Below are 14,101 nucleotides of genomic sequence, written 5' to 3' on the forward strand. Positions count from 1 at the left end.
ACTGGGTGGGTTGGAACCCTAGCCTCATACTTGCGGATGAACCGATTGACGTAGTAGACAATATCAGTCCCGGTGGTCTGGCGAAAGATGATATTTCCATCCGGACTGGGAAGGCCAGAGCAGCTTCTGTAAAACTGCATCACCTGTGGCGTACGCGTGACATCAGCTTCTCTGTCGAGGGTCGAGTTTACAATACTGCGGTGGGCTCCATGTAACTATAAGAATCAGAAACCTGGCCGCTGCGTGCTGAGGACGTCAAAAGACTTTCAGTGTTTGACCATCGATGCCAGAATCTGGTGGGAACAGCAATGGTGGTGGGATCAGCAATGCTGAAATACGTCGATTGGTATTCGGGAGAAATAGCTCACCCTCGATGGATTGAAGCGATCACACTGCATAGGTTGCGCTGGCTTGGCCACGTGCTGCGTATGCCAGCCGACCGACTTCCTCGAAGGGCTCTTTTCGCATAACCACGTGAAGGGCGGAAGATAGTCAGAGGCGGTCAACAAGAACTTGGCAGCGAAGTATGAAAGCCATTACCAGCAAACTCAGCTGAGCTGGTCATTGCCGTCTTCCTGAATGGGGACCCCGGGACTGACCACATCGATGGTTGGAGACATTGTCAGACATGGCCCAGTCGCACCTGCAATGGCGCCCATACATCCAAGCTATCGCCTTCAGTGCATAGCTCCCTTCCCAATCTTCCCACCTAACGGTCGACCTACAGTTCTGTATTTGTGCACTAATTTATCAGCTCCTACCTCCAATGCGCAGCTACCTACCCCACCTTCTCGAATCATCGGTGAACGAAACTGTGGCAGCTACAACCACTGTGCGACGAGTACGCGGTTCTTACAGCTGGCAATGATGATGACATCTGAACAAGAGCCGAGTGACGCAGACGCACTAGTGAGAAGTTTCCAAGGAGACTCATAATGTCTCTTCTTATCAATCATGCTTCTCATTCTACAGCATCTTAGGGAAGTAATCCACCTTCACTGATCCAGTGGTTGGGTTGACCAGAAAACGACCTGGGAAACTGCTTATGCCAGATACGAGATGGATGTTTGGAACCAAGCTGTTAGCAAGCATGCCCTTAGCGATTAGCTCTTCGGAGGAATAGACACCTGGACACCGTTCCAATAAAATTCGTTTACTTGGAAAGGACGGCTGTATCTTGCTTCATCAGTGGTTCGTTCTCGTCAAGATAATACAGTGTTCAAGTCGAGAGAAGCATTACCGAGATTCAAAAGCTTAGTCATAGAAAGCTCGTGAACATAAATGCACCAGTAACTGATACCCAATAGCACATCAATGACGGATGTTACAACACGCTCCAATCACCTGTTGACGAATGCCGAAAAGTTACATATTCATAACCGTCGGCGAGTGAAATATCCAAGTCGAACCGTGCGATACCTCAACATGAATAATTGTAAGAAAGCACGGTCTCAGTCCTCGCTGTGTAAATGGTGACAGACTTTTCAACTCCGCTGACTTCGATGTGTTGTGCGTCAGAAATACGTGATTTCAACAACCTAAGAAGCTTCTAGCTGGATACTTAAGCGATGATCGTAGCTCGCCAGAGTGACTGCTTGGTGGAGATTAGATGGACCACAAGTGCGGAGGATTCCTGTTCCTCGGAGGGAAGTGAGCAACCAGGGAGGGGCGGAGCGCACTCTTGTAGGAAGTTTTGGCTCCGGTTGATAACTCGTCTGAAAACCCGCCCTGCGAGGAAATCCAAAACCATCCTTCCGAATGCTCAGAGATGCCTATGCATACCTGAAGATATTAGCGAACAATTCGAAGCACGTCCTGTGTTGTTAATACACGACGGATTGGCACAGTTGGCACGATTCACGACTACCTGGGAACTGCGCTACTCTATTGGATAGGTGTGGAGATCAGTTAGGAAGCTACGTCGAATGTTGCTATGTGAAGCCATTCAGTCTTCTGCGATAATCCTACAGAAAGCGGTCCACTTTAGGCATCACATCAGATGAAAATATTACCGGTATCTTCGGTTCACTTTTCCGATGGGCCAGACATTCCAAACAAAGTCCCAATCGCGCACAACAGCACGAACCTCCCCCATCAATGAGCCCCCCACGTAGCGCACGACAATGACTGTGCCCCCTTCAAAAGGGTGAAGAAACAATCAAAGCCATTCATCGGTTTGAAAACCGCTAAGCTCCAGAATACTGCAGCCCGCAGGGGCACACAAGATAGGCACTACTGTTCGTCTTGTACTAATCCCGTGTCTCATAGCTTTCCACAAAAGAGATCGAAAATCCGTTTATGAAATCAAGTCAGGCATGTTTCGGACCCAGGGGAGGTAGCATTGACCAAATCTTCACACTCCAGGGAAGACGAGACAAATGTCAACGACCAATCGTTACCTACCTCATCCACTTCCGAACCGCATTCGAACGAATACGATTCGTTGGGTCGACCGGTTCGACTTCCATTCAGTAGGAGCTTACTGGGACGTTACAGCGAGATTTCTCTGGCGGTTGAACATATCAGACATTCAAAATTGAGTCGATGGATACTTTCCTTCATATGTGCAGCCATGCGGGAACGGGCCAGATCGTGGGGTCTGCGCAAGTGTTCCAAAATGAACGATAGTCCTGTAAGAAAATAGCTGATCTCTATTTAATCCATCTGATTGATCGGATGGTTGCGGTGTAGACGACGCTGGGTAAAAATGTGTCTGTGCTGGAAATTCGTAATTAAGCCAGATGGTAACTAGCACGAAATTGTATAAAGCGATCATCATCACCAGTCCTGGAAACATCGGCGCCAGAGTTTTCATGTTCATTAGTGTTCCGAACTGGCCACCCATATCGTCAGTCAGGACCATTCCATCATTACCCGGAGGATCTTACGTGCTGCATAACACTGCTTGTCCTTACACTCCTCATGTTGGTTTCTATCTAAAATTTACAGACGAATAAATCCTAAATTGCAGGCCTTCAGTTTTGTCTCCTAATGCGTTTCGCTTGTACCCTGGTCTTCAAACAGTACGTCTATATAGATGGCAAAAGAAGCATGCATTTCTAACTCGGCGCATTGAAAAGTCCCAATGCCAGTGATGCGGCGGACGAGTGGGATCGCTAGCGACTCACATTCGAAAGCTACGCCAAAAGGAGAGGTAGGGGAACAATCCAAAGAACGTAGTGTGTTTAACGCAGAACCGCGATTGGTTGCGTAAACTAACCTGTCGTGGTCACCAATCACCCACCGGTCTTCTTGTGCGATACCAATATTGGGAGATATGCGTCAGCAACGTGACTGAGTTGAGCAGTGATGGACATCATATTTGATTACCAATTAAAGAGCTACCCACCCCTGGGTTGTCTTCATCCGATATACGGCTGGCCGAGATCTGCGAGGCAAACGGTCCTCTAACATACGAAGTACATGACCTAACCAGAATAACCTGTGGAGTGTGATTGGTTACTTCACCGAGGGAACGATCTTCCCGAAAACCATCTTGCTTATCTCAGTAGTAGCAACCATCTTTGATAAATACGCGGACTTCAAAACGGCGCCAAAAATGTTGAGGGCAGCTTTCAGGTCGAGAAAAACCATCATTGTCAGCCATCGGAAGGAGCGGCAGTCCTAACACTTGTCGGAAAGTGAAGGTATGATCAACGCAAACCAAGCCGGAGTGGACTCCAGTTGGTTCTTCAAAATCTAACGCTCCGCCGATGATGGATTTTATTGGGTAAAAATTTATATACGGGACAATAATGACCTGATTCATAGCCAAATCGAGAAAATCTGAATAGAGACGTGGTCGATGAATGGAGAGCTGTAAGCATGAATGATACTCCCCTGTTGCCCGGGCCAAGGATAGGGGTTTTTTCCAATTACCCCATCCTCTAACCTTTGGCTTCAAAGTCTGACTCTCAACGCAGTGGAATGTAGGGCTTTTTCTTGGACCCTTACCTTAGCCTGAAAAAAGTTTGAACTGCGTGGCAGTGGGAAGTAGTGTTCTTGTGCGTCCATTGCGCGTGACGGCATGAAGGGTCAGACACCTGAGCTTGACCCGAACAAAACCACAGACCACCTCGCTGCCTTTTGGGGTCAGACTTTTGAGTCGAAGGCTCAAGATGGAGGTACCTAAATTAAACCACGTTCCTCATCTAAGAAAACAGTGAAATATCAATGGCTTCCACAGTTCCTTGTTTGCTGCTATCCATCCCAATGCCCCTACCCTACAAGCAAATGTCGCAGGATCAGTCAGTTTTCAGTAATCTGACTGATATGCCTTATTCACCTCGCGGATCACTAGAAATTAACAAAACATAGATAAACCCACACATCCCTTCCACATAGCAGCCTCGAACAACCGTACTCCATATTAAATTGGAAAACAGACAACGCTTGCCCAAACCTCATGCTTTTGAGGTTGATGTCTGCTGTCTCTGAAACACCATGTTAGGCTCAAGCGTGGTGATCTATCCTAAAGCACTCGGGACGAACTCAGGTCTCACACGTTCCTACTCTCTGTGTGTCTGGTAACCCAGAAGTAACGGTTTGTGAAGTTGCAATTAGTTTCAGGACTGGACGTGTCTTGCTGGGATAAATTTGGAGGAACAGTGGTCTCCGCGTCGTTTGCTTATCCAGCTCAACCAAGCCCAATTCCACTCGACATAAAACTGATGCCTGTTTGTAGTGTCAGCTCATTCCTCAGTGGACTGCAGTTTTGACGATAAAGTCTACCAAAAATTATCAGGGCTCAATCGTCCATCAAGAAACATTGGTAATTTGATTTACTACGGGCAAGTAAGCAAGAAATATGCCAATCCATCATCTTCGGAGAACTATCAAATCGATCCGAGCCAGACCAACTATTCTACACGGTAACCCAACACAGTTCTGGTAACGAGAACCTGGATGATGTATGGCAGTATAAAAAAGCCATGCTGGCAGTTGTCCGACATCTCTGATACGATCAAATGGCTATTGGATATCAAGATAACCTGACCTGGTTGATGTACGACACACAAATCCTTCGAACAGCAAATGCTGAACAGCATAAGGTAAGACCAAGAGAACCGGTGATCAATGAATACTAAGGAGAAGGAGGCTATTCTACCGGAAACAACCTTGCCCCAGACTACTTAATGTGACTGGATGGGCAAAGCAACTGTCAGTAAAGCGACAAGATAAAAGGCGGATCAGTAATTCGGCCGCAAAAACGTCGACTACATGGACAGGGCACTCCAAAGAATAGTTTGGTTGACCTCATGCACCACGGTCCCTGGAATGTGAGCTTTCATTGCCCGTCAGTAGGAATAGTTTGAAATGTAAGAAATCACCAAGACTGTGGTTTGTGTCCAGCTCTCTTGAAAGAAGGCGCAGAATACCTAGTCGTCCATTGGAACAATATAGAGCAAAGAGAAATCGCCCGAAGAACGGAGCAAGACAGTTATCCCTGTTTTCATAAGGGCGTGCAAATGCTGTGCGAAAGCCACTGCCACAATAGCTTGGTAGCTGTGGCATCGAAGGTACTCTCTGGTCTTTCGAAAGGCTGACTGGACGTAGAAACAGATAAGCCACTGCACAATAGCTTGGTAACCGGGGCCACGAAGGTACTCTCTGGTCTTTCGAAAGGCTGACTGGACGTAGAAACAGATTCATGAAAATCAAGTTGAATTCCGTCCTTCAGGAGAGTGTAGCGATCACATTTTCGCCTTCCAGCATTTTCTGGAACAGTGACTGTTTCCAGAAACCAGCAATCGTGGTCTCTATTGACTTGAAAGCTGTCTTTGACTCTGGACCGTCAGCTGCCATAGTGGTGCATATGTAGCGAAAACGCCCGTCGTTCAGAAATTCTTGGCTCTCTCTAGAACACTGTAAACAAACTCCTGTGGTCGCGTGAAGATCTACGGAAAGCTACATTGAGGTGTTAAGCAAGAATGTTCGCTCCTATTTAAATTTCCGTTGATACGATTATGGAAGACCCACTACCAGGCCTATAATACCTGTGGGGTCGAAATGCTCCCTGGGCATTTTCTTACACATCATGAACGCAAACGATATTAATTATTCTCGGTAATCCTGTCTCACGATTCGAAATGCGCTTCAAAAATGCAGAGTGTAGCGCTGCTGCAGTACTGGGTGGGCTCAACCCCCTTCGTGTCTGCGGATGTGCTGATGAAGGTAGCAGACAAATTTGTCTATCTGGGCAGTATCAGTCCCGTGATCCAGAAAAAGTTGATATTTCCATCCGGATTGGGAAGGCCAGAGCAGCTCTTGTGAACCCTGTGACGTAGGCTTGGTATCATTTTATCCGTCAAGGGTTGAGATTACAATGCTGCATGACGCTCCATATTATTATGCGGGTTGGAAACCTGGCCGCTGCGACCTGGGAATGTTTGAGAACTTCTAGTGTTTGATCACTGATGCCTTTGTAGAGTCCGGTGTGAACATCAGATCAGTAATGCTAGGATAAGTCGGAAGATTTTCGGAATATATAACTCTGTCACTACAAATGAGCTGATCACACTCCATAGGTTGCGCTTGCTTGGTCGCGTGCTCCGTATGCCAGTCGAACGACTTCCCCGGACAGTCTTTTCGGCACCATGAGCCAGGATAGGTCAGGCAATCAAAGCCATTACCAGCGAACTCAGCTAAACTGGTCAGTGCCGTCTCCCTGGATGGGGAACTCCGTACGCAACAGAAATACAGATTCGCCAGCACAAACTAACGCGAACTATGGTTCCAAGACAAGGGTTGTCGAAGACCTGAAGACGTCTCAATTAGGCAGCCCTTAGGGGCCATGTATTAATAAACTTATCAGCTATAAACCGTGTACCATAAGGACCTCAGTCCCGGCTGCTACAGCTTCGACCACCGGAAAGTGAGAGTGCCAAGCCTTGGAGGCAACAGCTTTGACGCACGAGCGCCAGTGACCGCGTGATCAGGTCATTTCTGCCAATCATTAACTATTGGTGAGTGGTGGTCACGGGGTCCCCATACAGGGAGGGGGCAGTTGTCGACCCGACTAAATTTACAGCTTATTGTTTTCATACTTCATTGCCAGGTCATGCGCTGTCCACCTCTCCGTCGCTTCCACTCAGCAGAGGGCTGAGCGAAAAGGGCTCTGCAAAACGGACGGCGTCTGGCATGCAAAATACGCCCTAACCAGCGTAACCTATGAAGCGTGAGAAATTCATCTACGACGAGAGAGTTCCTTCTTCTCAGAACTATCTGGCGTACCTCAACATTATTAATCACATGTTCCCACCGGACTCGACCAATGCTTCGGAGACACCCCTCGTCAAACACTGACACCTTTCTTATGGCCTCTGCGCGTAGAGTCCTTGTCTCTGATCCATAAAACAGTATGGATCGCTCTACCGCACTACAAATTCTGCCCTTGACAGAGAAAATGAAGCCAAGTTAGCGCCATAGGTGTCCGAGGTTGGCAAAAACTGTCTTGGCCTTTCCAATTCGAGAAGTAATCTCATCTCCATCCAGTCCACCGGAACTTACACAAATGCCTGGGTAAAAAAGTTATCTATCACGTTCATCGGCTCATCTGAAAGCACGAAGTTCGACTTTGATCACCTCGTCTTGTAGCATCACCTTGCACTTTGCAGGCGTGAAGCGCATACCAAGCTGTTCCGCGGATCTGAACCAATATCGTCTGCATACTCAACGTCTGTCAGCGAAGGTCCAGAGAGCAGTTTGAACCGCGGAGGTTTCAGAGACAGGCAGAAAAATTTCAAGCAGCACATCAATAGCAAAGTTGAAAAGGTGAGAGGGCAGTGTTGTCTAGATGAACCCAGGCAAAAGCGTGCACGCCCAAAGGAGTTCACATACAGTGCCCTCATAAGGGATATTATATATTTGGAAGGGAATCCTCTGGTCACCAGACACCGTCACAGCTTATGACGATCGACAGAGTCAAAAGCAGCTTCCATATCAAGGAAAACGACTGAGAGATGTTTGAACGAGTGTTACTGTTCCGTTATTTTTGTCAAGGTTCACTTATGATAGATGCACCCTCGGCCATTGCGAAACCCAGCTTGATTCTCCCGAATCTCGAGAGCACTTTAAATGTGACGGATACCAAGCTGATGCCACGATGATTTTCGCACAGTTCTTACGCCTTTTTTGAAAACTGGGATGACGGTCGAGAAGCTCCATTAGACTGGTTTTCTGTTTTTGTTCCAAATTCTCTGGAATTTGATTATCAGACTGTTCACCAGGACCTCCCACCTTCTTTGAAGATTGCAGGGTGAAGACCATCCGCGCCAGGTGCCTTGTCGTGCTGGAGGATTGATATCTCACCCTGGTTTTCTGCTGTTGATGGTCTTGTGGTGTCGATGTTCGATTCAACACAGCCAGAATCAAATTGAGTACTTTGATGACTTGAAGCTCTCCACTGGTGACTAATTGGCACACGACTCATGAGATGATCGGTTGTTTGGTGGTTCCCAGGTGACAAAGGGTGAGCCCTTGTGCTTAAAATGTGTAGTTGCTGAGAGCAGACTACGTTCACCGTCTAAAGCAGTTGCTTCCGATTAACCCCAGGGCGGACAACCCGGAATCTACCACTCAATTGTGTTTTTCTCCGAATCAGCAAGGTAAATTGGGCGTTCATACCAAAAACTAGGGTAACAATAGTTGCCTTTGCCGAGGTCGAGACAGCTCAGTGGTTAAAGCAAGAACTTACTGAATGTAAGGTCGACCAGGGAGAGATGGCTCAGTGGGTAGGGCGCAAATTTAGTGCCAGTATGGTCCTTGGCTCGAACCCGACCTCTGCCTCTCGAATTCCCTTGTCTGGGCTGGGGCAATCTGGCAGTATCTGTCCTCATGCTTCCTCCGCGCGGCATCGTAGCTAGGCACCGAGAGGGTATTACGGCTGGATAAGTCATTTACGCTTGCAAAGCAAAGCGAGCGCCACATGTCTTCGTAAAAGAAATCCTTCATCACTACTGAGCTGCAGTTTATCGGACCATATAGTGGACTGGTAAACGGTATATATATATATATATATATATATCGTTCAGCTGTAGCGCCCTTTCGCGGCAGCACCCTTTCGGCGCATAACAGCCATGCCAGCGCCATTCATCCGTAGCACGCTTCTAATACACAGCAGCCGGGTCACTCGAAGCAAGCGAGCCTAAGCTTGAACAACCTGGAAATATCTCAGCTCTCGTGCTTCTTTCGGGTGGCATGGCATCTATTTACCGTAAGGGTGCTACAGCTGAACGCTCAGCTTGTAGTGCTGGATGTACCCCAGTAAAGCGCCAAAAACCCGACTCCTGATCGCGTCATCTCCAATCCGTCGGTTTCATCCGATCTCAGTTACAGTTCCGAGGCATCGGTCGTCAAAGACCTGAAGATGTCTCGGATCCTCCACCTGAAAAGGTCAATTCCCGCAGTCGCACAACAATACAACCCGTAATGTAGTCTGATCCACGCGCCCTTCGAGGCCCAGTGAGATGCCGTTTCGGTGCCACAAGTGGCGTCAATTGGCAGACGCAATTCTGATATCCGAGATTCGTGCGTCCACTTCGTCTATGACACTGCTATCAGATCTAATGCAACTCCCGAGATACGTATAGTGTTCCACAACCTTCAGTGTCAACAATTGAATACTTGGAGGCATTTTCAAATAGTGCAAGTCTTGCAGCATGACCTTGCACTTTGTGGTCACGAAGTATATGCTGAAGAACTGGATGGCCTCGGTCAGCTTATTCAGTATTGTTTGCCCTTTCTGTCCTGTCTTCGAAAATAGGAACGCGCCAAGGTTCTCGCTTGAACAGACCTGATTAATGGGATTTTGGAGACCTTCCAGTGTTCTCGAAAAAGTTTGGTGACAATCGACAGACCTATTGCTGGGCAACATTTCGCTTTTGACACAAAAGCTTCGTCAGGCCAAGTGACTAGGTTCCAGTGTTCGCCTCATTATCTAGACCAACAACCAGCCCAAACAAAAGTGGAATGAAAATTCTTACCGGACATCAGTGCTCAAAGGAAAGCCACTGGAGCACTCTGAAGTGACCGGAAGTATCTGAATACAGTGTGTAATATGGGCGAACTTCTGGCGTATCCTGTTGCGCCAGCGTTACCATTGACAAAATCAAACAAGTTTGTAGGACCCCTATACAGATGCTGTTGCTCTAACAGCAATCGAACCCATCCTCTGTATCTCGACTTCCCGTCTAGGCTTGGGTAACCCATTCTCGTGATTCCGTCGCGTGGCACGGAAGCTAGGCACCGGAGGAATGCTACAACTGAACGATTATTATGCTCCAACACTTGATGGAATGTGAAGACGTGAACGAATTTCCTCCCGGCCGGAATCCTGCATGCTGGTCTCGGGTTCCCTATTCGCGCGCCTATGTGAGATGACACAGAGTAAATGATCACGTGGGTCAAGCTGATTCCTGTTATTGCCACACAATGCGAGTATCCTTTGCATAGTGTTGGGAATTTCGTCTGTGGCACGGCATCAAAAGGCTCACTCAAGCACTGGATATCAGACCGAACGGTGCCACTCCTTAAATCTCGGGGAAATTTCCCAGACGGTCCCGAAAAAAATTTGAGGCGTCGAATTATCAGACGTCAAATGAAAGTGAGCAGGCGAGCCGATCGTGAAGTACGGTGGACACAGAAAGCCAAGGAAATAGAAGAGGTCCAGAGAGCCTGCAATGCCCGAAGATTTTTTCAATTGAACCGTGCGACCGGTCCCCGGAAACCACTTGTGGACGAAACCACCAAGGATCGGAAGTGACCATCTCGAATAAAGAATGCACAGATTGTTGGGCCTAATACTTCGAACAACTGTCACGACCATCAGCTGGCACATATCTGGAGCCCACAAGTTACGGTGAACGTGGAAGCGCCTACGGCCTCGGAGATTTATGACTGCATCTGTTCGTCACTGAGCCTCTGGTCCGAATTGCGTCTCACCCACATTGTTCAAAGATGGGAGTGAAGTCCTCAGTCTGTGCATACCTGATCTGTTTGCTTGTATTTGGGAAAAAGAGTCCGCCCCAGACAACTGGAGAGAGTCGGTGATCGTGCCCATTTTCCAAGAAGGGGCGCGTAGTGAGTGTGGCAACTACAGGGGGATCAGCATGACCCCGGTCGTAACGAGACTGTTGGAATCACTGGTGCTTCGTTGCCTCACGGTGGCTCGTGAGAGCAGCTTGCGGGATTATGGCCTGGTAAGGGTTGTTCTGACCAAATATTCACACTTTGTCGGGTGCAAAACAACGCCATACGTATGAGCGACCCACAATTCTAGTGACCCTGGAATTCCAAGGTGCTTTCGACTCGGTTGACCGGTCTGTTCTGCTTGACACGCTTGCCCACCAAGGAATGCCCCGGAAGTTCGTGAACACAATGAGCTCTTTGAGTTCCCAGACTTCTGGACGTGTGAGAATATACGGGAAGCTCTCCAAAAGCTTCCGTACACAAAGCAGTGTGCGTCATGGATGCCCACTCTCTCCATTCCTTTTTAACTTCACGATCGACCGAAGCTAGGTCACCAAAACCCTGATGTTAAAAAAACGCAAACTTTTTCGATCAGGAATATGCAGAAACTTCACGTCGACCGAAGCTAGGTCACCAAAACCCTGATGTTAAAAAAACGCAAACTTTTTCGATCAGGAATATGCAGACGATATCGTTCTCATCTTCGAAGATGTGCTGACCAAAGTCCTTTGGTACGCACACTGCACCCATGAACTGTAAGGTCATGCTCATGGACATGCAGCCACTGAACATGCCACTTGCAACCCAAGGAGAGCCGCTGGAAGTTGTGGAGGGTTTTACGTATCCTGTACGTTGTATTAGTTCTGACTAAAGTGTGATAGAAGAGGTCAATGCAAGAATCTGTAAGGCTCGAGTTGCGTTTGCTAACTTGAGACACCTACGGTGTCAAAGTGATGTATCCCTGAATCTCAAGGGACGCTTACGTCAAGCAACAGTGCGGGCCGTTTTGTTGTACGACTGAGACTTGGCCTGTTAGAGCAGCGGAACTGAGACGTCTTCAGGCGTATCCGCAGAGGCAATTAGAAGGCGAGTTTTCGGTTGTTCAACGGGTACTTCTATTTAAGAATGTGTTCAGCACCAGAAGCCGCGTTGGTTGGGGCATGTGTTGCGTATATCTAACGATCGTTTGCCGGAGAGCGTTGTTTTTCATACCTAATTTAGGGTGGCGGAAGCAGAGGTGGCCAACCCATGACCTGGCAGAGGGGTATGGAAGAGATTACGAAACGTTTGGGTGCTGTCGGTGCTACTCGCCTTCCAGGATAGGGGGCTCATTGCGCCTGTTTGGAGACGCTGCAAGATAAGGCTACCAACCGATGTCAGTGGCGATCTTGTTGTCAGTAGCTAGATTGCCTAAAGGAGGGTTCGGAGGTGTGGGCACCTCGGAATGAATGTAGTAAGCTAGCCGTCCACCTTTATTCTTTTCTTCACAATGAGGCTTTCAAATAAATCATGGCAGCGAAGCATGGGTGTTGAGCACTGAAGTCATGGTGTCGATGGTGATGATGGCTACTATCAACGTGCCCGAGTTATTTGGTGCGGTCTCTTTCGCCCCAATAGAAGCAATCAGACAAGCACCGACCGAGAATTTCACCTCCATCTTTGAACAGAGTGGGTGGGCGTATGTGAAGGCCAACAGCTTGGTGATGCCTGAGGGACAAAAGGCACCCGCCTATTTCCGAAGCCATCAGGAAGGAGTAAATTCAGTGTCCAAGGCTGGGTTGCCGACTAGAAATCCGGCCTAACTACAGGTGGCCAGTTGCATTGGTCTAGGAAGTGCTCAGCCCAACGATTCCGGCACTCCTCTTCAGATAACCGAGGCGTCATCAATTATTGCTTCGCTCACCGGAGGCTTTCTTGGACCCAGAAATACCTCACCTCCTCCATCTCTTTAGCCTTATGGATCCACCACACTTCTTGATCCACACACATGCGCTTATTCACCCGTAGTTTGACACTTTGTGGAGCGGCGTTATGCTCTCGACTAAGTAATAATCATGCGAGCTTCGAATAATTTTTGATTGTTGCTCGAGGTCGAATACTTAGCCGGTTGCGCCGGGCGGAGCGCCCAGCATCCTGTAGGGTTGCGGACAGTATCTACTGAGGTCTTGCACCAGAAGCCTTGGCCGGAGGGGACCTCAGTAGGTGGTTCTGACAGACTTATTTCACATCGGCGTCTGAGCTTTTCAATGGTCAAACGAAGTGTACGCATCTTTCACACCCCTAAAAAACGAAGCAAAGCAGCAATGAACAAGCGCGTGATCCGAATCCACGGTGTTGTAAAACGACCTACCCTTACCAGCCATAGCTAATAACGATGGGGTCCGTGTACGTCACAGGACAAGCTCCGGTTAGATTCCCACACAACCAATGGCCTTTTGGAGAACATTGAGATTTTTTCGGACCACAATTCATTCTCCAGTAATCCAGTAACTGTCATGTTAGGCGATACTGCAACCTTTTTAGGTCTTACTAACCGAGAATGGGTGGGAACTATGCAACTAACACTCTGGGTGGGGTCTCACGAATGCCTTATGGCGATGAAAGAACTTACCCTCTGGTGAATAACTGTTGCTTTCAATAGAGATAAGATGCTACTCCCCTTTCGTTGCAGCTAATATTGGTGTTTAGGTTGTACATAAATTTGCAGCTCGTAGTCGCTGGCAGAGGTAGCTGTGTATAGGACATTTGTGTCAGCTTCTGATCCCCGATGGCGTTAACTAAGCCGCTAGCCTGTAGCAGTTCAGTGCGTTCGAGAGGAGTACCGAACCATCCACTGTGGTGGATACTATCCAAATGGTGTTGCCCGGTCTCACTTACCTTAAGTCCCTGCCAAGGTAAATGTCCACGGAGGAAATACATAAACACATATCCCAGAGATTCGATATCGTCACGTCGAGACTGCTCGATTCCCGCATGAGCGTTTATACTGGCGTACCGAGCAGTACCTGTGAGATTTTTGTCTTCCCTGTATGCGATGTGACACCTAGATCGGTGATCTCTGGAAGGAAATGGAAGCAAGTGGGGAAAGACATACCGGTATTTCTTTGCTATACCAAAATCAACGAGAAAGACA

General features: G+C 48.1%; 1 protein-coding gene across 1 annotated transcript in view; it reads right to left on the bottom strand.

The window, feature by feature from the left end:
• Positions 1–14,101, bottom strand: part of T265_07754 (hypothetical protein) — a gene marked incomplete at both ends in the record, with an annotated part of 20,722 nt that overhangs the window by 5,340 nt on the left and 1,281 nt on the right. Inside the window, one exon of the mRNA XM_009173359.1 lies at positions 13,846–14,026. Coding sequence (XP_009171623.1) covers positions 13,846–14,026 — 181 coding nt within the window. The remainder of the gene's footprint in view (positions 1–13,845; positions 14,027–14,101) is intronic.

This window comes from Opisthorchis viverrini (genome assembly GCF_000715545.1).
Source record: "Opisthorchis viverrini unplaced genomic scaffold opera_v5_183, whole genome shotgun sequence".
In the NCBI taxonomy this organism is placed as follows: Eukaryota; Metazoa; Platyhelminthes; class Trematoda; order Opisthorchiida; family Opisthorchiidae; genus Opisthorchis; species Opisthorchis viverrini.